This window comes from Schistocerca gregaria, chromosome 7, assembly GCF_023897955.1.
Source record: "Schistocerca gregaria isolate iqSchGreg1 chromosome 7, iqSchGreg1.2, whole genome shotgun sequence".
Lineage (NCBI taxonomy): Eukaryota > Metazoa > Arthropoda > Insecta > Orthoptera > Acrididae > Schistocerca > Schistocerca gregaria.
In genome coordinates this window covers 147,159,159-147,185,759 of record NC_064926.1, presented here as the reverse complement: position 1 = coordinate 147,185,759, position 26,601 = coordinate 147,159,159, and the positions used below count along the sequence as shown (strand labels likewise).

General features: G+C 42.3%; 1 protein-coding gene across 1 annotated transcript in view; it reads right to left on the bottom strand.

Moving 5' to 3' along the window:
- The window catches only part of LOC126281924 (epoxide hydrolase 3-like), a 108,438-nt gene that overhangs the window by 15,608 nt on the left and 66,229 nt on the right, over positions 1-26,601 (bottom strand). Inside the window, exons 4-5 of the mRNA XM_049981253.1 lie at positions 6,615-6,771; positions 6,349-6,509 (exon numbers count right to left, since the gene is read on the bottom strand). Of these exons, the coding sequence (XP_049837210.1) occupies positions 6,349-6,509; positions 6,615-6,771 (318 nt within the window). The remainder of the gene's footprint in view (positions 1-6,348; positions 6,510-6,614; positions 6,772-26,601) is intronic.

The following is a 26,601-nucleotide window of genomic DNA, read 5'->3' as shown; positions in this document are numbered from 1 at the left end:
CACACATGAATAGTTCAAGTAACAAACAGATTCTTTTTTTGTTAAAATATTCTATGATTTTGCCACACTTAATGGATTTAAGAGTGGTTTACATGAGCAGCAATATTCAAGTGGCTTCTGGATGAAGCACTCCATGTTGGGATCACAAAAGAAAATAAGATTTTTCAATTCCATTTAAAATCAATAATAAACAGTATGGAAGATGTAGTAATAGAAAGGAAAAGAGTTAACTGCAGGAATTGCTGAATAATTATTTACATTTATGTAATGGTGGTAACATCATTCCTCTGAGCAGGTGGATACATGGTGTAATATATCACTCCAGCAGAGCAATGTGTAACTCATCTAGCCACTGAATGATGGTCAGATGGTTGAAAACACATATTAGTTAAATACTTAAGAAAAGAAAGCTCTTTGTGTGATATTTTTTTCATGTGTTTAAACAATGGAAACTCCATGTAGGAGTATCAGCAATGTAGGAGAAAATGCCACTCAGGCCTGAGCTGCTGGAACTGGTGGTCGCGTACGTGATGTTGCTTTATTGTGTGCCTGTTTGCAGCTTAAAATGTCTTCTTTATGGTAAATAGCAGTCTATCTTTCCCTACATTGTTGTTTTTCCATCTGTTTTGCACATGTTGCTTATACAGATGGATGCCACGTATCTTCAAAAAATGTCATTAATCTATGTGTGATCTCACATTGTACATATGAGCAATGTTCCCTGTAACTAAATATTGTCATACAATAAAAGATTCTTTCTTGGTATGCAATATAAATAGTTATTAAAAGAAAAAGGCTATCTTACTCCTTCTTATAAAGTTGAAAATTGGTGAGGTTTATTAAACACCAGGAACAGTAGAACTGCAGTGGTAACCAAATCCCTGAAGCTGCTACGGTACAGTCCAAGAAGAAAGTTTAATTACAAGTGCAGCAGTTCACAACTTCATGATGAAGACAAATTTGAATTTAATTGGGAAGACTGTGAGCTATATATCTGTGGTCTCCCTTGACCACTGCCAGCTAATGTCATTTGTGTCTTGCAAGCTACATACTCAACACATGCAGATTGAACACCTCGCTGGGATGTCGCACACTCAAAGGTTTTCATCACTGAAAATTGTGACTATTTGGATCACACTACATACTTCCAGTCAGCTACTGTGCAGTTTCCGTATTTGATACACTGAATATGAGCAGCTTTATGTGCCTGTCTCATGATCAATGATACTTCATAAGTTACCACACTCCAAATGTCCACTGCGTGGAGTTTCCTTCGCAATGTTTGATCAAAAACTCATTGAGATGAGTCTACATTCACTGACAGCAGCAGTTCCTGTTGGATTTGAAACCAATTGTCACTGACAAGTTGTGACACTCATGTCTGGTCCCTGTCAGTTGATATCATTTGAGACCATTATTCTTAAGGCACCATACATGACTGAATAATACACCATTCCTCATATGCAAATTGGGCAGTCCACACTGATATTCCCCCCCCCCCCCCCCCCTCCATGAAGCATGGACCTTGCTGTTGGTGGGGAGGCTTGCGTGCCTCAGCGATACAGATGGCCGTACCGTAGGTGCAACCACTACAGAGGGGTATCTGTTGAGAGGCCAGACAAATGTGTGGTTCCTGAAGAGGGGCAGCAGTCTTTTCAGTAGTTGCAGGGGCAACAGTCTGGATGATTGACTGATCTGGCCTTTTAACATTAACCAAAACAGCCTTGCTCTGCTGGTACTGCGAACGGCTGAAAGCAAGGGGAAACTACAGCCGTAATTTTTCCCGAGGGCATGCAGCTTTACTGTATGATTAAATGATGATGGCGTCCTCTTGGGTAAAATATTCCGGAGGTAAAATAGTCCCCCATTTGGATCTCAGGGCGGGGACTACTCAGGAGGACGTCGGTATCAGGAAAAAGAAAACTGGCGTTCTGCAGATCGGAGCGTGGAATGTCAGATCCCTTAATCGGGCAGGTAGGTTAGAAAATTTAAAAAGGGAAATGGATAGGTTAAAGTTAGATATAGTGAGAATTAGTGAAGTTCAGTGGCAGGCGGAACAAGACTTTTGGTCAGGTGAATACAGGGTTATAAATACGAAATCAAATAGGGGTAATGCAGGAGTAGCTTTAATAATGAATAGGAAAATAGGAGTAAGCTACTACAAACAGCATAGTGAACACATTATTGTGGCTAAGATAGACACGAAGCCCACACCTACTACAATAGTGAAAGTTTATATGCCAACTAGCTCTGCAGATGATGATGAAATTGATGCAGGGTATGATGAGATAAAAGAAATTATTCAGGTAGTGAAGGGAGAAGAAAATTTAATAGTCATGGGTGACTGGAATTCGAGAGTAGGAAAAGGGAGAGAAGGAAACATAGTAGGTGAATATGAATTGGGGGAAAGAAATGAAATAGGAAGCCGTCTGGTAGAATTTTGCACAGAGCACAACTTAATCATAGCTAACACTTGGTTCAAGAATCATAAAAGAAGGTTGTACACATGGAAGAATCCTGGAAATACTAGAAGGTATCAGATAGATTATATAATGGTAAGACAGAGATTTAGGAACCAGGTTTTAAATTGTAAGACATTTCCAGGGGCAGATGTGGACTCCGACCACAATCTATTGGTTATGAACTGTAGATTAAAACTGAAGAAACTGCAAAAAGGTGGGAATTTAAGGAGATGGGATCTGGGCATTTGAATTATGGTATCACATTTTCTAAGATTTAGCCATATAATATCTTCATTTTGAACAGAACAACTGTTTTTAGCCCCAGATTACAAACTGCACCAAAAGAGAATCAGTTAGCTGATCTTTCATCACTAACATATTTATCATTATGTTCATAATTTTTATTTTATGGTCACTTAAATTCCACAGACTCCAAATTCATTACTAATGTGAACACACTACATTAACTGCCAGACTTTTCACCTGGGACTCAGTTATCCATAAATAATAAATACATTTATCAACTGCCATTTATCAGTGTTTTTGTAATCTTTCACATTACTTCTTTGTTACATTTGTTTTTTTCTAGGAAAGCATACAGTATGATTTAGTATGAGTTAAACTATTAATTATCTATCAGTAATAGCTTCTAATGTTCCAGTTCCAACTAACCAATAGTTCTAGATGGCTCGCTAGATGGACTACTACTGAAATTAAAAATGCATGCCCCAAATAAGAAACTGACAATTCTTGTGGGAGATATGTTAACTGTTACTTCAAGGACAGTGCTAGACAAAAACAGCATCCGTGATTTACCATAAAAAATGAGCTTCCCCAATGATCAGTCCTAGCACTCTTGCTCTTCAACCTGTACACCAGTGACATTCCACACACTGCTAGCAAAATATCTTGCTATGCAGATGACCTAGCCATAGGCATGAAAAACAGCACACTAGAGGAAGGAGAAACTCTATTGTCTAGATACTTAGAAACCCATTAGCTGAATCTATGCTCCAGTGTGACATCACAGTACTCATACAAGGAAACTAGACATCCATCTGAATGAATCTATGAAAATTATTATGCTTGCACTAAAACCCACAACAATCCCTTGACTGCACACTGCCAGAAACATTCCATCATCTGAATTGCAATGCCTGAAGGCTACCAGTTGAAACTGGAGGAAGCTACATCACCTCAACTACTGCCAAGACCTAATTCTTACAGTCTTAAGTGACCCTCATCCAGATCACTTGATATCATGCTATGTACTGTGGCATAATGGAAGACACAACAAGAAGTTTAACAGTAAAAAGAGTGGTGTAAGGCAACTTGAATGCTGCAACAATAAAACATCAAGTGTTCAAGAAACATCTGCCAGCCTACCAGGATTTGACCTGACGATAAGTGAGTAGATGAGACTGAACAAGATAAAGAGCCTGGTGCAATGCTATAATGCACAAGTGGGGACTCCCAAACTCTACAGCCTGCAATTGTGGGGTCCAACAACAAACCACTGTCCTCTGAGAAAGTATCAGGAGCATTCAGTGACTGCTCCCTCTGTTATCAACTATCATCATTCACTAAATGCTGAACTCTGATTAAATGTATCTATTTTTAATTAAGCACTAATCTTATAGCTAAATGTTCTCCTTGTTACTAGTATTAAATTATTAATTTTCAGAATTTAAACATATTAGTTTTGTGTCTAAATTCTTAACTGTATTACTACAAATGATATGTATTTCATCATATAAAATAAATAAATAGTTCCAGAAAGCTATTAATTATTTACTAGGTCCGCTAGAGGCTGAAACCAGCAAAATAGTTTGAACTACTGTAGAAACGATTTTTCTAAGTATTTTATATGGTTCATTCTCAATTTTCATTTATTTAAGCTTCAAAACAGAGTATTCATATACCTTATGACAGAGCTAGAATGTCTTTGTTTCTTATCACTACAGTTTTTAATCCCTCAGTTTCTTTTTTTTTCTTTTGGGGCATTCAAGCATATAACAAGCAGAGTTCCACTTTGTTGGGATATACTGAATGAGCATTTTGGACTTAATCCCAGGCTTCTCTGAGCTGTTTTTCCACACACTACTTGTAGTAAGCACCTGATGTTTTTATGTTTTCTGTCAACAATTTCACCTTTTCAGTGCATCACCTGAGTTCATTTACTACTGCATTTTTCATGTTTGCCACATCATCAGTGATTACAGCCTAAATCTTATCTCAAAGACTGAACTACTAGTACTCTCTCTCTCTCTCTCCTCTCTCTCTCTCTCTCTCTCTCTCTCTCTCTCTCTCTCTCTCTCTCTCTCTCTCTCTCTCTCTCATGAGAATCCTCCATTTATGAACACTGTAGCAATACTCACTGGAGTTGAAAATCATATGTTATTAAATGTGTTGTCACAGCCACATAGCTTTCATCATCTTTAAACATTCATGTAGTATCAGTTTTCAAGGAGTTTCTTTCAGTTGTAATAAGGAGTTCTTGTGCAGCATCTATGCAATTTTTGTGTTCTGCTGCCGGAAGCATACTTCCACAAAATTGCCTTTCATCTTGGCAAACAATGTACTGGATTCAAACCTTTGACAACAGCAATAAAACCTTTGTCTTCAACAACTGAGAAAGACTGAAAATCTTCAGTGGATAATATGGAAGGAGATTAGCTAGTTTCTTTCTCGGTGTTTTGCACCTAACATCCCCCCCTGAAATGAAGTCACTAGAGTGTTTGCCAGACTTTCATATTACCTTTATAATTTGAATTTTTGAGGAATATGCCATAGGTTCATGTGACATAATCAACAATGTGTATAGATTAACTTTATGGCTGTTCATTATCTTGTCCATTTGACATCATCAATATTGTCATAAACAGCACTTCATTTAGTTGATGATGAATCCAGCACACTTTGCCGCTGAAATGATAACCTTATTGTTGGATGTTTCATTCTGTAAGTTTTCTCATGTTACTCACAGTTGTTTTGAAACATATTGTTTGACTACAAATACCACACTGTGCTATTATTTTACTGGCAGGTCTCAGAGAAAAAATTCCTCATAAATAATCAGGTTTTTATATTTTATTCATTGTTGACAACTGCAAGCAACTGAATATGAAATTTCTATACTTCAGTTTCCAACAGTATGTCATGTCTGCATAATATAACAGCAAAGGAAGGTCATGAATGCACAATACCCTTGTAGCTGTAAATGAGTCATGGATTTCAGGTTGGAAGTGCAGTGGAATGACTGAATTCTACAGTTGGGTCTCCCCCATTAAATGTTATAATGAAGGAACGAAAATGTTCCACTCCGGAGTTTAGACCATGCCCCTGTATACTTATTAATGAAATCATGACTAATGAAATGTTCCAACAGAACAAATATGTTACAGGTGTGCAAATAATATCTTGACCATATGTCGATATCTGTGCATAATCAGTTGCAAGTTAGTACCATATAACCTATTATAGAAACAAGGCATCAGTGGTACTGATTTGTTTAAAATTACTGAAATTTTACCAGCAAGAAGATAACTAGTTTTATCATTACCATCCAAAACCAAGTGAATGGTAGAAACTCACTTCTGTTGGTGACTCTTAATTTATTAAGAATTTAACTGGGTTCAGCAAAGAATGTATTATTTGCTAGACATCTACAATTCAGTTACACTGTTATTTTAATACTTACGTTAAATATTACCCAAACCCTCTACGACTATAAAAAATTATGACAGAAGAAAGTCACTAAAAGTATGCAAAAAATGTTGAGCAACAGACAGAATACACAGGCATGTTGGAAATTATAGCTCACTTTCTTAATTTGTGAAGATCTTCCAACCACATGTACATGAGACAAACCCAAACAAACACTTACCTTTATTTTGGAAAGTAAACTTATAAGCTTCAATATCTTCTTCAGTTATACCACCAGTCTCAACTGAACCATCATCTATAAATACTTTGGTGAAATTTTCCAGATCAAAAGATGAAGCAAACATCTCTGGAAGGTAAGGCATTTGGAAGAAAAATATGTACCTGTAAAAGAAAAGAAAAAATATATTTCAGAAAGAGCTACTTCTCCAAAATTTCTAATGACACCTTGAATATTAAGAAGATGATAAAAGAAGAAGATGAACATACCATGATTTAAAAAACTGTTTAAGTGAACTGAAGAACCCTTTTGGAAATCCAGTATCCATGATTATATATTTTTCAACCTTTTCTGGGTGTTTTAGCAAAAAGTGCCACGCTACCATGCCACCCCAATCATGGGCAACAAGAGTAATCTTTTGTTTTCCTAGAAACAAAAAAAGAGAACATAATATGGTGAAATTAAAAATACAGTAACAGTGACATAAATAATAACAATACTAACAAGTGAGCGAGTCATAAATGTTCAAAACATAGAAAATATTGCACTATAACATATCATAATTACAGGTATTTATAGAAAGAGCTGAAGAAATACAAAAACAACAGTTGCTTAGAGTCTGAATGTATTATTCATTGCACAACAAAAACATATTGTCCCTGAAAGAAGCTGCACAAATATTCAGTCAGCTCTTGATAACATTAAAAAGTGGTACCAAGAAGATGGTATCAGTGTTTCATCTCAACAACAAGATTGTCAAAAAAGAGTTTGTGGTCCATCTTGAAGGAAGATTTCTCAGACATTACATAAACCCAAAAAGAGAACAGCTGCCAAAGCCAAAACACAAAACAGCATCCTACAGAAACTCTGTGGCACATTGTGTGGATCAACTGCATCAACACTGTGTACTTCAGTCCTGGAATTGACTTACCTTGTTGTGGAACAATGTTCACCAGCCTGTATGAACAGTACTCACAGAAAGCTTGTTGATACATAGCTCATCCACACCACACATCTTAAAAATGGTACCATAAGACCTATAAATACTTTTTGTTACTCATACTCAACCACATATCACCTCCACCTCTGCAGTGGGAAAGTGCAATTGTACAGGAGTACAATAAACTACAGAAAAATCATAATCCTCCTGCTCATGCAGACATCCCAAGCATTAGCAAATGTAGGTTTTGCTCTCATAATCCATCCTTGGAAACAGAAAGAATGTTAGTTGAAAATGGCTTTAATACCAGTGTCACCTGATTTGAATCGCCACTCTAGATGTGGTCGGTTCTTAACTGAATAAGAACCAACACTGGAAGGTGTGCTGACTCTTTGCACCAGTGGAAGAAGATAACTTCACCATGTTGCAAATGTGGCACTCAAAGCAGACTGTTCACCGAATAGTTCAAGAATATCCTCAGAAAGCTTTCCCTAGCAATCCAACAGAGTTCCTTGTGATGAGAGAGTGATAACTACACTATATTCATGGCTTCAATATTAGTTGGCAATTTGAGCTAATTGTAATTTATTTTTTGTGATACAATAATATGCTAAATAAATAACATAAATAAGAGGTGCAAAGATTGGCAACTTGCTTAAATATTCAGAAACGTAAAATTATGCATTACACAAAATGAAAAACATAATATCTTATGACTATAACATCAATGAGTTACAGCTGATATCGATCAGCTCATACAAATACCTTGGTGTAAAGATCAGTAGGGAAATGAAATGGAATAATCACTTTGGAGAAAAATGAAATAGAATAATCACACAGACTGAGTCATAGAAAAAGCAGGTGGTAGACCTTGCTTTACTGGTAGAATATTAGAAAATTGCAATCAGTCTACAAAGGAGATAGATTTTCAAATCACTCATGCAATCCATATATAATTGCTCAGTTGTGTGTGACTTAAATCACATACAACTAACAGGGGATATTGAACTTATATAAAGGTAAGCATGAATGGTATCATATTTGTTTGGCCTATGGGAGTGTGTTGCAGAGATGCTGCAGCAACTGAAATGGCAGACTCTTGAAAACAAAGATACTCTATTCTGATAAAGCCTACTGCAAAGTTTCAAGATTTGGCTTTAAATAATGACTAGGAATTTACTACAACCTCCATAGTGATTGTGAGGACAGGACTACATTAACAGTGTGCACAGAGACATTTAAACATTATTTCTGTGCTCCATATGTGAATGAGATGGGAAAAAGCTCTTCTAACAGGTACAATGGGACATATTCTCTGCTGCACACTTCACAGTGGTTTGCAGGAGTGTAGATGCAGAACCAATAAATCTCAAGAGAAATATATATTAATTTTCCCAAAGTCCTTCTTAAAAGTTCATTTGATTGAAGACACGTACTACTCTTTTGTTGGGCATTGTATTGTATTGCATTGTATTTATTGGTCCAGTAAATCTTACATGTACAGTACAGCACATCAGATATTGGACAGGTCAAAGTATATCTTATAATTAAAACACTTTAGAAAATAGAAAATTATGTTCACAAAATTTTACAGCACTTCATATATTGGGCAAGTCAATGTGTAAGTTATAATTAAACCACATTAGAAACTTGAAGTTTACAACTGAACACATGTATAAGCCAATATTAACGATTACAGTATTTGCATGATCCTCACAAGCTCTAAGGATTTTTGAGGAACTCTTCTACACAATGAATTGACATGTACACTAGAGAATTACATTCAAAGAATTTTACTTCATATACTGGGCAAGTCGGTATACAACTTATACTTGGACCCCATTAGAAACTTGAGAATTACATCTGAATGTATTTATAGGCCAGTATTAATGGTTACAGTATTTGCATAATCATCACTTAGACTCTCGAGGATTTTGGAGGAACTCTTCCACGCTATAAAAGCAATGTGTCAACAGATATTCTTTTAATGCTGCTTTAAAATTTTTTACATCAGTCTTTACTTTAAATTCTCTTGGCAACTGATTGTAGATAATTTTTCCATGGTGTAATGTTCCTTTTTGGCACAAACTGGTTTTTGTATGGAGTACATGAAAGTCAGTTTTCTGTCTTGTATTATGATGAACATTTTCAGTTTTGGGGAGGATACTAGGATTTGTTATTGTATATTTCTTTACAAACATTGCCCTTTCAAACAGGAATGTATATTAGAATAGTAAACTGTCATTAGACAGTCCTTATGACAGCAGTTTTCTAGCACTCTCATTAAATAACACATGGTACTTAGCTTCTTTAATATTTTGTCAATTTGAGTTTCCCATCTAAGATTATCCTGTAGCCAGACCCCCAGAAATTTTGTATTAGGCACACTTGCAATATCTATGTCTGACATCTGAATTCTTATATCCTCTTCAGTGTTTCTCTTGACATTACGAAAATTTAATGCTACTGTTTTACTTTTATTTATTATTAGTTTGTTTTGGTTGAACCAGTTTACAATTCATCGTTGAGTAGAAAAGTATTCATTGCACAAAAACGTGTAATCAGAATAATTGCTGGAGCCCACCCACGGTCATCCTGCAGACATCTATTTAAGGATCTAGGGATCCTCACAGTAACCTCACAGTATATATATTCCCTTATGAAATTTGTTGATAATAATCCAACCCAATTCAAAAGTAATAGCAGTGTGCATACCTATAACACCAGGAGAAAGGATGATCTTCACTATGCAGGGTTAAATCTGACTTTGGCACAGAAAGGGGTAAATTATGCTGCCACAAAAGTCTTTGGGCACCTACCAAACAGCATCAAAAGCCTGACAGATAGCCAACTAACATTTAAAAATAAATTAAAAGAATTTCTGGATGACAACTCCTACTCATTGGCTGAATTTTTAGATATAAAGTAAGTAAAAAAAAAAAAAAAAAAAAAAAAAAAAAAAAAAAAAAAAAAAAAAAAAAAAAAACCCCTTAATCATTAGTGTCATGCAATATTTTGTGTAATGTAATTTCTTGTACAGACATCTTTTATTAACCTGACACGTTCCACATCATTACGAAGTGTCGTATTCATGATCTATGGAACAAGTATTAATCTAATCTAATCTAATCTAATCAACATTTGTTAATGCCTCAGACAGTCTTATCTGTAGTACCTCTGCAGTCTTTGCACTGACTAATATGGTTGTGTCATCTGCAAACTGGATAGTGCTATGGTACTGGTTGGTTGATGTTAGGTCATTTATATATATCAAAAATAGGATGGGGCCCAGTACCGAGCCCTGCAGTACTCCATATTTTACTGCTTTATAATCAGAATAGTGTCTTGTTGATTTATTTTCTTTGTGAAAATGTATTTCTACTACTTGCTTGCGGTCAGTAAGATATGATCTAAGCCAGCTGTTAGGCATACCTCTGATACCAATTCTTTCAAGCTTCTGCAGCAATAGGGTGTGGTCTATGATGTCGAAAGCCTTATACAGATCAAGGCATATGCCAGTTACTTTTTGTCCACTATCAATATTTTTCGAGTACTTCACCCAGAAATTCATATATTGCCGTTTCTGTTGATCGACCTTTCTGGAAGCCATGTTGGGTTGTGGATAATATTTTGCACTTTTCTAGAAAATCTAGCAACCTCTTATGAAAATTTTTTTCTAGTATTTTCGAAAATTTAGATAGCAAGGCAATAGGTCTATAATTGGCTATGTCTTCTTTCTTACCCTTTTTGAACAATGGTTTGAGTTTTACTGTCTTTAAGCAGGAAGGAAAGACTCCATTTGTTAATGAACTGTTGAAAATGTGGGCTAATGGTATTGCAATGAGGTCACCCATATTTTTAATGACATAATCTGGAATCTCATCCACACCTGTTGAAAATTTTGTTTTTAACTCTCTAACTGATAGTATACTTTCCTTAGGATTGGGTGGACTAAGAAATAGGGAGTTGCAGTTTCCATTTTGATTTGATGGTGTTGTAGCAGGATTTTTATTTGAAGAGTTTATGTCAGAGAGTAATTTTTCACTAATATTTGCAAAGTATGTATTAAAAGCATTGGATACTACTTCTGGATTTGTAATTTTTTTGCAATCTTGGATTACCTGGAGATTTACATTTCGGGAGGTCTCATTTCCTACTTGTACTCTGACTATCTTCCACATGGCTTTCATTTTGTTCCTGGCCATTTTTATATGGTGATCACTTGTTTTTTAGCTTCTTTTATGACTTTGTGAAGCACTCTCTTATAATTCTTGAAATACACTAGAAATTCTTCTGTAACATTGTTTTTTTTGAGATTTCATAAAGTCTCCTCTTTTCAGCACATGATATTTTAATGCCTTTTGACAGCCATGTAACATTTCTTTTTTTAGTTTTTAATGTTTGGTTTTTAACTGGAAAAGAAATATTGAAATAATGGGAGAATATTTCCATGAACATGTCAAACTTTTTACATGTGTCCTCATAGTTGTCTATATCATTCCATGTTTCTTTTTTTTAGTAAGTGCCTGAAGTGTTCTAGGTTGTGCTAGCTAAAATTTCTACCTTTCCTTGTCATTTGTTGTTCAGTTTTTCCTGCAGTCTCTACTGGAAATTCAATAAACTGTGCATAATGATCACTGAAACCTGTATTCAGATTTCCAGATTTGTATAAATATTTATCTGTGTTTATTAGTATCTGATCTATAGCACTGCTCGACGATTTGGTGACTCTGGTGGGGGATTTGATAGTTGTATGTATATTATAGGTTTTTAATAAGGCCTCAAGGTTTAATCTGTCTTTTGAGTTCTTGTTGAAATCTATATTAAAGTCACCACATATGATGGTTGTTTTACTAACTATTTTTATAAGAATAAGAATCTTTATTAGCCGTTCAGTATTTTCTTATACAATGGGCTTCGTCAATAAGTTCAATTACAGTATAAAGATCGTTATATTCTCATAACAATGTATAAATAAATCGTGAAATTTAGTGTAGTACAATAGCACACATTTGGAATTTTATATATTATTAATTTTACAATAAAAAGGAAAACATTATACAGATTTATATTAAGCAGGGAGTATTCACGTTGATGACACTATGTCATTGTCATATACATGTTGGTAACACTATGTCACTATCCTAAGCTGTTGATACTAATTTATACTGTTAAGTGCCTTCTCGAGATTTTCAATGAAAGTACTTACATTTTCATCTGGGCTTCTATATATGCAAATAACAATTATATTTAAATTTGTCAGTTGTGTAGCAGAAATTTTGAAGTTTTGCTCTTCCCCTAGCTGGTTAGTGAACTATAAATTTTCGTGTTTGACGTCCTCTCTAACATATATGCATGTTCCTCCATGCATGGAGGTTTTTCTAAAAAAAAAAAAAAAAAAAAAAAAAAAAAAAGAAAGGGTAAAGCCCTCTATCCTTGTGTGGTGTAACATATTTTCTGATAACCAGTGCTCACTAACACATATCACAGACACTTCTTTTAGTTCATCTGATAATATTTCTATCTCACTAACTTTATTTGATAAGAATTGTACATTTTGGCACAGGAGCATAAATTTCGACGATGACTTATTTACTAGGTTGTTTTGGCCTACCTTATGTTCGACAGCTGCACATGACATATCATTTTTAACACTTTTACAATTGAAGTTTTCTTTCCAGAGCGATGTTTTAGAAGATGAAATCAACATTTCACTGGAATCACTTGCCATAAAAAACGTTGTGGCTCTTTCCTGTTTCGTGTTGGGCGAGTTAACTCTTAGTGTTGGCATTTCTGCTGTAATTTTTGGAGTTGTAATTTGAGGAACTGCAACTAGGCTAGATGGGGATCCTCTTCTTGCCGCTTCAACACTACCTGAAGTCACTGAAGTAATATGCTCTTCATTTGAAATTGGTGATTCCATTGCTGCTGCTGCTACAATTGGAGGCTGCACTAAGCCTGGCTGATTTCGGTTTAATTGTTCCATGATTGCATCGCACAGTGCTACTTTCCTTTTCATGTTTCTATGCAATCCATGGGTAGTGAAAGCATCTATTTATTTTGAACCAGAACCACAGAGATCTTTACAGCACTCACAATGTGGATGGTCATTAACCCATTGTTAATAAAATTACCACCTTGTTGGATACTGTATCTGCTTACATAAGTAGCATTAAAATTAATTTTATGCCAGCCATAGTAGCTATTCTTGGCAAAATTGAGGCAGTGAAATGAATGGAAAACTTGATAATAATGTCTGTCCACTAACTTTTCAGTAGTGTTTTACTTTTCCAATGTACATTTCAAACACAGCTTCAATATCAGCACTTCAATTGCTATCAAAGAACCTTCAATGTAATGTCAAAACAGCAGAAATGCATGTTAGTGTGTATTACAGATTTCTACAACGTAGGAAAAGATAGATGGATCATTAAGTTACAGAAAAGCACAATTAAAATACACTTACACATAAACATTCACCAACAGCCTTTGTCAGAAAAAGAGAAACACACACCATTCATTTACACAAGCAAGCATATCACACACACATGATCACGAACTCTGGCAGCTCAGGCCAGAACTCAACTCAGTGTAGGGGTGGAGGGAGAGATGAGAGCTGTCTGGCAGACTATGCATGGACTAGAATGCCAACAGGCACAACATCAGGGGGGTTGTGGAGCTGCGATTGGAAGCTGCCCCTTGCCACATGGATCATATCTCTGTGGAAGATCCAGGTACAAGACCTGCCCAATCCACCCATCCAGCACTTCCTACTCCAATCCTGTCACAGATTTATCCTACCCCATCAGGGGCCAGATCACTTAAGAAAGCAGTTCTGCTGCAATCATTGCACAGCTTTTTATATTGGTAAGGCAACCATCTGTCTGTCCACCGGGATGAATAGCCACCACCAAACTAGCCAGGAGCAAAACAGACCACCCTGTGGCATAACATGCTGCTGAACATAAAATGCTCAATTTCAATGGCTGCTTCACTACCCAAGCCATCTGGATCCTCCATTCTGCTACCAGGTTTTCTGAAGTGTACAGATGGGAGTTATCCTTACAATATATTCTCCGCTCCCATAATTACTCCGGCCTCAACCTACAGTAACATACAGTTCCCACATCCTGCACCCAACAGCTTACACCCCCTCTGTCCTATCACTTCCTTGCCATTCTTGTCTCCCAAACTATGTTTGTTGCTCTGTCCAAGTATTTGTCCATTTTTCTCTGCTCCTCTCCTTTTTATATCTTTTTTTCCCTATCTCTCTGCCCCACAACCTCCTGATGTTGCAAACTGTTGGCATTCTAGTCCCTGCACACTCCATGAGACAGTGCTCCTCTCTCCCACCACCCCTACACCAGTATACCTCCCTGTCCCTTCCAGACTGCTGCTTCCATCCCATGTGATGGTTGCATTCTGGTCCAAATTGCTAGAGTTGGTGGTTATGTGTGTGTGAGGTGTGTTTGCTTGTGTGAATGAATGGTATGTTTCTCTCTTTCTGATAAAGGCAGTGACCAAAAGCTTTTTTAACAGTGCCTGTCTGAAACTTAACATGCTATCTTTATGGTAAGTAGCATTATATCTTTCCCTACATTGTAGATATACCAGCTGGAGTTTCCATTACTACTGGTGTCTGTTGAGTATGACATCATAATGAAGTAACACCCACAAAGTGTTTACACAGTTACATTGAAATACATAGTTTTAAAAGATGATGCTATTAGTTTAAAAAAGTTGCAATTTGCAATGTTCTTTAAAATGTTTGGTGTTATCTGTGAAAACTGTGGCAACTTCATGAAGATCTTCTGATAAAAACTGAAGCCCTGATGATGAAGCTGTGTTTGAAAGTAAAACTGCTACTATAAAGATTTTAATAATTACACAACTTAATAATAAACTGAAGTTTAAGAAAATCTATTACTCTAGGAATAAAGATATCTTGCAGAACCAACTGGAAACTACATTTGTCAATATGAATAACTCAGATATTTCATGCTGGAGCAGTATATGGTGTTTCTGCATACACACATGGCATTCTGCAGGCAGTAAAGCTAATAGATTAATTATGTACATTATGAAAGTAAAATGGACATAGAAGGAAAAATAAATAAATATCAACATTGCTGAACACGGTAAAAATTTAAAGGATGTATGGCACTGTTGGCTGGGTATACCACAGTGTGGGTTCAAACAGCATAATCAGAAAGTTTTCTTCCTCTGGGCACATTGGTCCTCTTCCTTTGCAGGTATATGAGAGTAGTGTCAGTTGACTATTTGTAGAGTGTAGATAAGTGTAATGGATGTTTGTATAGTGCAGTGTTATGTGTTGCATAATGATGATGATGACACAAGAAAGGAGAAGGTGAAACCTGATGTGAGCACGTAGTGTACTCCTTTCAAATAGCACCAACAGAACTGCCAAGCTTAATGTCCCCATCTGACAGAAGATCACTATCAACAGTGTTGCATACCTTCACTTCATGAGGCACTGTGGAAAGATTTGGAATTTAACCAAAACATTGTTGCAAAGACAGGTGATCAGTAACACCTCTCCTCCCTTTGCTGACCAAATACTAGCAGTGAAAATTTCATCCACCACCACAATTTGAACCGGCTTACCTCCAGGTTGAGCACCACCTCATAGGCATGCATCATTGATCTCATGTATGGAAGTGGGTTGGAATATGGTGTTGCAGGAGAAAGGAAGGTAAAATTGGAGATGGTTAGCAGATAACTAATCTAAATCTCTTTAGCAAGCACATTACACCTGTTACCAAAACATAAAGTTGTCAGTTTAAATAAATGCTGTCCTGGAATACATCAGACCCACCATAACCAATGACTTCAGAACATGAATACAACACCTCACCAAAAATTAGTATCATCCTCCACAAAATCTTCAAATTAAATTATAATAATGACATTCTAGTAGTCACAGTCAAATAACAAATCAGTTTGAAAAAGTAAAACCATTCTTGTTCAATAACTTCTTACATTACTCAGATAATAACTCATTGATCACTAGAACATATCCCCTGTTCACTAAAGTATGCTGAAATTAAGGGAATCCAGACATCATAAATATTTCTTCATTCTCAAAAAATTTAGAAAATGTTCATGTACACAGTTTGTTACCCATCTGACACATACATTGACAAAAAAAGGAAAGCATCACACCATGACCAATCTAATATTCAAACTTTGTGGAAATGTTCATCACATAAAAGATATTAAATGATTAAACTTCCATTCCATTACGAATTGATGTTCATCACCAACATCAGTATATGGTGTAACTCTCAAAGGCACAAATACACCCCTGTGTTTGTTGTGCCATGCAAGCAAACAGCCTCTGAATATCATTTTTAAGAATTTCTTGCCATGCCTGAAACACCTGCAGTGACAGTTCATGAAGACTGGCAGCTACAGGCTGTTATGGAAGTACACATCCTACCATCACATCCTAGACATGCCCTATGGGTGATTTTGTAGAAGTTGATCTATGTACACTACCCAAAGAGACTTGTACCAGTCATTCACAACAAGAGATACATATAGATTGTTCCTCAGAAATAGTGCAAGCTAACTGAAGTCCACATTGCAAATCGAAGTCCAGTCCACAATGTATTAGAATTCTGCTAATAACAAATGGAGACCAGAATATAAACATCTTAACCAAACTGATGGCATACTCATTATGCATTCCTTGGGTCATAGTACAACTAACTCGGACTGGCAAGAGTCTGGTGTGGTCCCACTGGAGGGCAATCCTAAATATACCACCTGGGTAATGGCACCATGGTGGTTGACAGTAATGTTGTGCCAACTACACAGTTTCTACTGGACACTGGGTGGGAACATTACATCCCTTACTCTTCCTCAGCAGCAATCACTTTGGGAGAAAAATACAGGTGGTGCGTCATCCAGAGGAGCAGCTGTCAGGAGGGATTGCAGTTCATTGACCATGAGAACCACTGCGAAATGCTGGGGAAGGGTCAGGTTTGTGGAAGTTGCACGAGTCACCCTGGACCTAGAGGGTCCACTAGGGGGTGGAGAAACAGGCAGCTGCTCACTAGGATGGCAGAGGCAACATTTATTTTGTTGGTCTCACTGAAGTCCATGTGTGGAGCCCATTGTACACTCCTGGAAATGGAAAAAAGAACATATTGACACCGGTGTGTCAGACCCACCATACTTGCTCCGGACACTGCGAGAGGGCTGTACAAGCAATGATCACATGCACGGCGCAGCGGACACACCAGGAACCGCAGTGTTGGCCGTCGAATGGCGCTAGCTGCGCAGCATTTGTGCACCGCCGCCGTCAGTGTCAGCCAGTTTGCCGTGGCATATGGAGCTCCAGCGCAGTCTTTAACACTGGTAGCATGCCGCGACAGCGTGGACGTGAACCGTATGTGCAGTTGAAGGACTTTGAGCGAGGGCGTATAGTGGGCATGCGGGAGGCCGGGTGGACGTACCGCCGAATTGCTCAACATGTGGGGCGTGAGGTCTCCACGGTACATCGATGTTGTCGCCAGTGGTCGGCGGAAGGTGCACGTGCCCGTCGACCTGGGACCGGACCGCAGCGACGCACGGATGCACGCCAAGACCGTAGGATCCTACGCAGTGCCGTAGGGGACCGCACCGCCACTTCCCAGCAAATTAGGGACACTGTTGCTCCTGGGATATCGGCGAGGACCATTCGCAACCGTCTCCATGAAGCTGGGCTACGGTCCCGCACACCGTTAGGCCGTCTTCCACTCACGCCCCAACATCATGCAGCCCGCCTCCAGTGGTGTCGCGACAGGCGTGAATGGAGGGACGAATGGAGACGTGTCGTTTTCAGCAACGAGAGTCGCTTCTGCCTTGGTGCCAATGATGGTCGTATGCATGTTTGGCGCCATGTAGGTGAGCGCCACAATCAGTACTGCATACGACCGAGGCACACAGGGCCAACACCCGGCATCATGGTGTGGGGAGCGATCTCCTACACTGGCCGTACACCTCTGGTGATCGTCGAGGGGACACTGAATAGTGCACGGTACATCCAAACCGTCATCGAACCCATCGATCTACCATTCCTAGACCGGCAAGGGAACTTGCTGTTCCAACAGGACAATGCACGTCCGCATGTATCCCGTGCCACTCAACGTGCTCTAGAAGGTGTAAGTCCACTACCCTGGCCAGCAAGATCTCCGGATCTGTCCCCCATTGAGCATGTTTGGGACTGGATGAAGCGTCGTCTCACGCGGTCTGCACGTCCAGCACGAACGCTGGTCCAAGTGAGGCGCCAGGTGGAAATGGCATGGCAAGCCGTTCCACACGACTACATCCAGCATCTCTACGATCGTCTCCATAGGAGAATAGCAGCCTGCATTGCTGCGAAAGGTGGATATACACTGTACTAGTGCCGACATTGTGCATGCTCTGTTGCCTGTGTCTATGTGCCTGTGGTTCTGTCAGTGTGATCATGTGATGTATCTGACCCCAGGAATGTGTCAATAAAGTTTCCCCTTTCTGGGACAATGAATTCACGGTGTTCTTATTTCAATTTCCAGGAGTGTATATATCATGGATCTGTGATCAACGGAAATCATCCCACGGCTCCAGGTTGAGAGGCATCTGAACTTGTAGGACCATGCTTGGGATGCACACCTAGTAAGAAGAGGTCTCGACAATGACATGTGCTGGATGCAACACATCTGAGTGGGTGTGCGGAAGATAGTCACATGAAACTACTTTGCCGGGCAGTGGCTTTCGATCTGGGTAGTCATAAGTGCAGTGTTGGACAGCATTTCCTTGCAAGTGGAAGCTGTGACATAATCTTCTGTCTGTTCGAGTTTATTGCCCGAGAGATTGAACCCCAACCCTACCCCAGATGGTTGCATGAAAAAAACACTTATGCAGGTTGCATTTTAGTCCTTTTGCCGACAGCCTGTGGAACAGGAACTCTGGTAGTGGCAGTATAGAATATCCTGTAGTGAATCAGCAATTAAAAATTGTTATATGGCAGGGACTGAACAGATTTCAAAAGGTATTTAATGGCACTTATCATATGGCACACTGACACCTAGGTAACTTCATGATGCAGCATCCTAGGGAGTTTGAAAATATGCCTCTGCAAGATCAATTTTACAAATAAGACGCTGAGGCTTAATCTTGCAAAGATTTAATTCATGTTTCCAATTTAGCTTGGATGCTTATCATTACTTAAAGTTCACCACAAAATCCTACAATACTGTAGGGTTTCTGTGACTGTTCCGAGAAACATTGTCCTTTTTGGGCCAAGCTACCATCAGAAAATTTATTCAGTGAGTGACTTGGTTGTGAGTACGTAAAACTGAAACCCTCCCACAAAAACTAAAACATAACTCCTGCTGTGTATGTGGCAAAGGAAACAATGGTTGGTTGGGTGTGGGATTGAAGGGACCAGACTGCTAAGGTCATCGGTCCCTTGTTCCACGATAAAATCACACGAAATAAAAACTGTCAGTCGTTAAAAACGGAGAACTGAGAGAAGGGACGACACAATACAAGAAAGGCAGACAAAGACCAGACAAACGGAACTAAAATCGCACCGATAGTGAAGGTGGTTGGCCGACCATGAAAATAAGGAAAAGCCAACCACCAAATGACATTAAAACCCACAGTTTAAAACCACAGGCCAAAGGCCCAAGTCAATACAGGAAATAAAAGGACAAACACTCAAATCATACGATAAAAACCCCCTGCCCGAATAAAACTCAACACGAGGTCCGCCATAGCATCGTCATCACATAAAAGGGCAGGGAGGGTATCAGGCAGCGCAAACGTCTGCCTGAGTCCTGTTAAAAGCGGGCAGTCCACCAAAATGTGGACCACCGTCAGAGCTGCCCCGCAGCGACATAGCGGTGGGTCCTCCCGGCGCAACAAATGGCCGTGCGTCAGCCACGTGTGGCCAACGCGCAGCCGGCAGAGGACGACAGAGTCCTTCCGAGAGGCACGCATGGAGGAGCGCCACACACGGGTTGTCTCCTTCACCGCCCGAAGTTTGTTGGGCGTGGGCAGGGTGCGCCACTCGTCACCCCAGGCACCAAGCACTTTCTGGCGCAAAAGCGACAGGAGATCACACTCCATAAGGCCGAGTTCCAGAGCCGGTGAACTCACTGCCTGTTTAGCCAGCGTGTCAACCCGCTCATTGCCCGGGATGCCGACATGACCTGGGGTCCAAACAAAGACCACGGAGCGGCCGCAACGGGCAAGAGCATGGAGCGACTCGTGGATGGCCATCACCAGACGGGAACGAGGAAAGCACTGGTCAAGAGCTCGTAAACCACTCAGGGAGTCACTACAGATGACAAAGGACTCACCTGAGCGGGAGCGGATATACTCTAGGGCGCGATAGATGGCAACCAACTCGGCAGTGTATACACTGTTCCCAGGTGCCAGCGACCGTTGCTCACAATGATCCTCTAGAGTAAGAGCGTAACCAGTGCGACCAGAGACCATCGAACCGTCGGTATAGGTCACGGCAGATCCGGGAAACTCGGCAAGGAGAGCAACAAAGCGGCGGCGGAGGGCCGGAGGAGGGACCGAGTCTTTCGGACCCTGTGCCAAATCCAGCCGAATGCATGGTCGGCGCACACACCAAGGGGGCAGACGGAGATTGGCCCGGAAAACAGGCGGGAGAGGAAAAAACTCAATCCCACACAGTAGAGCCCGGATGCGAACCGCGATCGTACACCCTGACCGGGGCCGCCTGTCTGGAAGATGGACGATCGAGTGCGGGAACAGGAGACGGTAGTTGGGATGTCCTGGCAAGCTACAAACGTGGGCAGCATAAGCGGCCAGAAGTCGGTCGCGCCGGATCCGCAATGGAGGAACACCAGCCTCCACAAGTAAGCTGTCAACAGGGCTTGTCCGAAATGCTCCTGTGGCGAGTCGGATCCCGCAGTGATGGATGGGATCCAGCAATTGCAACGCTGATGGCGACGCCTAACCATAAGCCACACACCCATAATCAAGGCGGGACTGGATCAGCGCTTGATACAGCCGGAGAAGGGTGGACCGATCGGCACCCCATCCGGTGTGGCTAAGGCAACGGAGAGCGTTTAAATGCCGCCAGCATGTTTGTTTAAGCTGCCTAATATGAGGCAGCCAAGTCAACCGGGCATCAAATACCAGTCCCAAGAACCGATGCGTCTCTACCACAGCAAGAGGTTCACCGTCAAGGTAAAGGCGTGGCTCAGGGTGAACCGTGCGACGCCGGCAGAAATGCACAACGCAGGTCTTAGCGGCCGAAAACTGGAAGCCGTGCGCTACAGCCCACGACTGCGCCTTGCGGATAGCGCCCTGCAGCTGGCGCTCAGCAACTGCAATGCTAGCGGAGCTGTAGTAGAGGCAGAAATCGTCTGCATACAACGAAGCTGCGACGGACGATCCCACCGCCTCAGCGAGCCCATTGATCGCAATTAAAAACAGGGAGACACTGAGGACAGACCCCTGTGGGACCCCGTTCTCCTGGACCCGGGAGGAACTATGGGACGCAGCAACTTGCACGCGGAAGGAACGAGACGACAGAAAATTCTGAATAAAAATCGGGAGCGGGCCCCTAAGACCCCACCCATGAAGTGTGGCCAGGATGTGATATCGCCAAGTCGTATCGTACGCCTTCCGCATGTCGAAGAAGACGGCAACCAGATGTTGGCGGCGTGCAAAGGCTGTACGGACGGCAGACTCTAGGGAGACCAGATTATCGACGGCAGAGCGGCCTTTGCGGAACCCACCCTGAGACGGAGCCAGAAGGCCTCGAGACTCGAGGAGCCAACTCAACCTCCGGCTCACCATACGTTCTAGCAACTTGCAAAGAACGTTGGTGAGGATTATGCGGCGGTAGCTGTCCACCTCCAGCGGGTTCTTGCCAGGTTTCAACACGGGGAGGACGATGCTTTCTCGCCATCGAGACGGGAACACACCCTCAACCCAGATGCGGTTGAAAACATCTAGGAGGCGTCGCTTGCAATTCACAGAGAGGTGTTTCAGCATCTGGCTGTGGATGCGGTCTGGCCCAGGAGCCGTATCAGGGCAAGCAGATAGGGCACTCTGGAATTCCCAGTCGCTGAAAGGAGCATTGTACGACTCCGCGTGGCGCGTGTGAAAGGAAAGCCTCCAACTTTCCAACCGCTCTTTCCGGGAGCGGAAGGCCAGTGGGTAATTCGTAGATGCGGAACACTGAGCAAAATGCGCTGCTAACCGGTCCGCAATCATGTCGGAGTCAGTACACACCACTCCATTCAGCGAAAGCCCAGGGACAGAGACAGGCGGCCGATAGCCATGGAGTCGCCTAATCTTAGCCCAAACCTGCGATGCAGAGGTACGGACGCCAATGGTGGAAACATACCGTTCCCAGCACTCCTGCTTCCGTTGGCGAATAAGGCGTCGGGCACGGGCATGGAGCTGTTTAAAAACGATGAGGTTCTCCAAGGACGGGTGCCACTTATGGCGTTGAAGAGCCCGCCGGCGATCTCTAATCGCCTCTGCGATCTCGGGCGCCCACCAAGGCACAGTCCTCCTCCGAGGGGACCCGGATGAACAGGGAATCGCAGATGCCGCCGCAGAAACGATGCCGGTGGTGACCGACTGAACCACCGCATCAATGGTGTCAGGGGAAGGAGGTGTGATAGTGGCGAGAGAGGAGAACAAGCCCCAATCAGCCTTATTCAGAGCCCATCTGGAGGGGCGTTCAGAAGAGTGACGCTGTGGTAGTGACAGAAAGATGGGGAAATGGTCACTACCACATAAGTCGTCATGGACACTCCAGTGGATGGATGGTGAAAGTCCGGGGCTGCAGATAGAAAGGTCGATGGCCGAAAATGTGCCATGGACGACGCTGAAATGTGTCGGCTCTCCCGTGTTTAAGAGGCAGAGGTCAAGCTGCGAGAGAAGAGTCTCGACATCTCTACCCCGGCCAGTAATCGCGGCGCTACCCCACAGGGGGTTATGGGCGTTAAAGTCGCCCAGTAACACAAAAGGAGGAGGCAGTTGTGCTATCAATGCAGCCAACACATGACGCGAGACATCACCATCTGGCGGAAGATACAAACTGCAGACAGTAATAGGCTGAGGCGTCCACATCCTTACAGCGACAGCCTCTAAAGGTGTGTGAAGAGGTACACATTCGCTGTAGACAGAGTTAAGGATGTAGACGCAGACTCCACCAGATACCCTCTCATAAGCTGCCCGGTTCTTGTAATAACCCCGATACCCACGTAGGGCAGGGGTCCGCATTGCCGGAAACCAAGTTTCCTGTAGGGCAATGCAGAGGAAAGGGTGACTGCTGATGAGTTGGCGAAGCTCAGCAAGGTGGTGGAAAAAAGCGCTGCAGTTCCACTGGAGTATTGCTTTGTCCATGTCCGAAAAAGGCGTGAAGGGGCCGAGGAGGCAGATCACGCCACTGGGTCACCTGCTGCCACTGATGGAGGACCAGTACAATCTGCTTCCATGGCGTCTGAGGGTCCGGCGAGATCCAGGTCCTCAGCGGACGCCCGGATCTCCACCTTATCCCCGGACGCAGAGCCTGTAGGGAGCAGTGGGGTGGATGCCACCGCGTGGTCCTTGGCCTTAGAGGTCTTCTTCTTCGTCTTGTCTCTCTGGTCCTTGGGTTTCATTGGCTGGGAGGGCTCCAGCGAGTCAGTCTCCGGGACGGAGGAGGAGCGGGAAGCCCTGCGATCAGCCGCTGGTCTGCTTTTCTTCCATTGGCTGACGTCACCCTTCCCAGAGGCGGAAACCTGGGAAGGAAGGGACCCAAGGGACCCTTTCCGTGCTATTCGAGCAGGGGAAGTTTGAGGCTTCCCCAGCTTAGAAGTGGGGACTGATGTCCCCGATGGTTGGGGGGTTGCTGCTCCTGAGGCAGGTAGTGCAGGAGCAGCAGGGAGTGAAGTGCCCCCCACCATCAAGGGGGCAGGCGTAGCATTCCGGCTCTGAGAAGTGGCAGTCTGAGGGAGAGCTAATGGGGCCATAACAGTAGTAGCCGCGGCGTAAGAGGCAGGCATTCGAACAGGATGGAGGCGTTCGAACTTCTGCCTGGCCTCAGTGTATGTCAGGTGGTCCAGGGTCTTATACTCCATGATTTTGCGCTCTTTCTGGTAGATCCTGCAGTCCGGCAAGCAAGGTGAGTGGTGCTCTCCGCAGTTTACACAGATGGGAGGCGGAGCACATGGAGTATCGGGATGTGATGGGCGTCCACAATCTCGACATGTGAGGCCGGAAGTACAGCGGGAAGACATATGCCAGAACTTCCAGCACTTAAAGCACCGCATCGGGGGAGGGATATATGGCTTGACGTCACAACGATAGACCATCACCTTGACCTTCTCAGGTAAAGTATCACCCTCGAAGGCCAAGATGAAGGCACCGGTGGCAACCTGCTTATCCCTTGGACCACGATGTACACGCCGGACGAAGTGAACACCTCGCCGCTCTAAATTGGCGCGAAGCTCGTCATCGGACTGCAATAGAAGGTCCCGATGGAATATTATGCCCTGGACCATATTAAGACTCTTATGGGGCGTGATTGTAACCGGAACATCCCCCAGCTTGTTACAATCGAGTAACCGGCGGGACTGGGCGGAGGACGCCGATTTGATCAAAACCGAGCCCGAGCGCATTTTGGACAAGCCCTCCACCTCCCCGAACTTGTCCTCTAAGTGCTCGACGAAGAACTGAGGCTTCATGGATGTAAAGGATTCACCATCAGCTCTCGTACACACCAGGTAGCGGGGCGAGTATGGTTCGCTGGCATCCTTAGTCTTTCGTTCCTCCCATGGTGTAGCCAGGGAGGGGAACGATTTGGGGTCATATGTAGTTGCGTTGTATTGAGCCCTGGAACGCTTAGAGACTGCTGGCGGCTGGCCACCAGCAAGAGATGATGTACCACGCTTCATTGCGGGTCATCCGCCCTGATGCCACCTACTCCGACCAAGGGCCCTCCCCACGGGCACCACCCAGCCTCAGCAATGACCACCTGGCAGGATGGCCATTGCCGGGAGTCCCAATGCCCCAAGGAGATAGGCATCTACTCCTTGGCATACGTGGGGAGTTAACGGCGCTGGCATCAGCAGAGCGATCCCTGTGTAGTCAGGGGGCTACAACCAACAGGGTACATGGCGGCCCCACCACAACGGACTGGCTACCGTGCTGGATTTCAGGTGATGTAGTCCAATATCGTCATTGGCGCATAAAGCGGCACAGCACAGCAGACTGCAAGAAACCGCACCCAAGAACAAATCCACGCCCAAGAGATGGTAGGTGAGTGGGACTGCTAAGCGATGACGACAAACCTGGCTAGTGATGGTAATGCTGGATGGACACATCGCTCCTTGTAAGGCGCCCTTCCCCAATCGGCTCGCTCTTCGGAAAATTTAGAAGGATGGAGGTCAAACCCGTTAGGGGACCATCTCACAAGGCCAAAACGTTTGAGACTCCTTTTAGTCGCCTCTTACGACAGGCAGGAATACCGTGGGCCTATTCTTACCCCCGAACCCACAGGGGGCAAAGGAAACAATGCTTAATGGTGGGCAACAGTACTGTTGCTGATGTGACCCATAATTGCTGGTATATTTGTTCACAAAGTTATCCACATATATGTGAGGGCCCCACCCAGAGTGATGTGTAGAGAGCTGCAACATCATATTTCATTGTAAACAAACTTTGCGCTGTGTGGGCAGTTTTGTGGGATTGAGCAATTCACATTACTTTTATTAAAGAAAGATCAGATTTCCTCAATAATGTGGTTTCTTTCTTCTAAGTTATGTGTAAACTGCACTATAATGACCCTGAGTAAAGAGTTCACATAACTATGCCCAAACAAAAATTCTTTCTTAACCCTTGTAAGTCAGTCGCTCAGTGCGTATAAGCCTTTTTTAGCTGCCAAAATTCTACCTGGAGTGCAATAACTTGTCCTTTTGTTGAGAAATGTCCCTTTAATTAAGGGAAATATTTAAGATGACTCAAGTTCTGCTAGATTTGTTAATGGCTCCAATTTCTGAGTTAGGTGATACAGTTCAGGATTTCCTGGCAATAACATCACCTTTTGTCTTTGCAAGTCAAACATTTGCCAAAACCACAAAACATAATTTTGTCAGTGCTGAGAGTCCCAATCTTCAAGTTGTTCATTAAGTGGTGGGAAATCATAATCACAGGTGCTATGGGAGACATTTCTGCTAAATTCACTAGTGCTTGCAATGCCTGTAATATAGCTGTCATCAGCTTCGGACAACCCTGTGCTATTTGCATTTTAATGGTTGTAAATGATCCATCATTGAAAACTCACATTA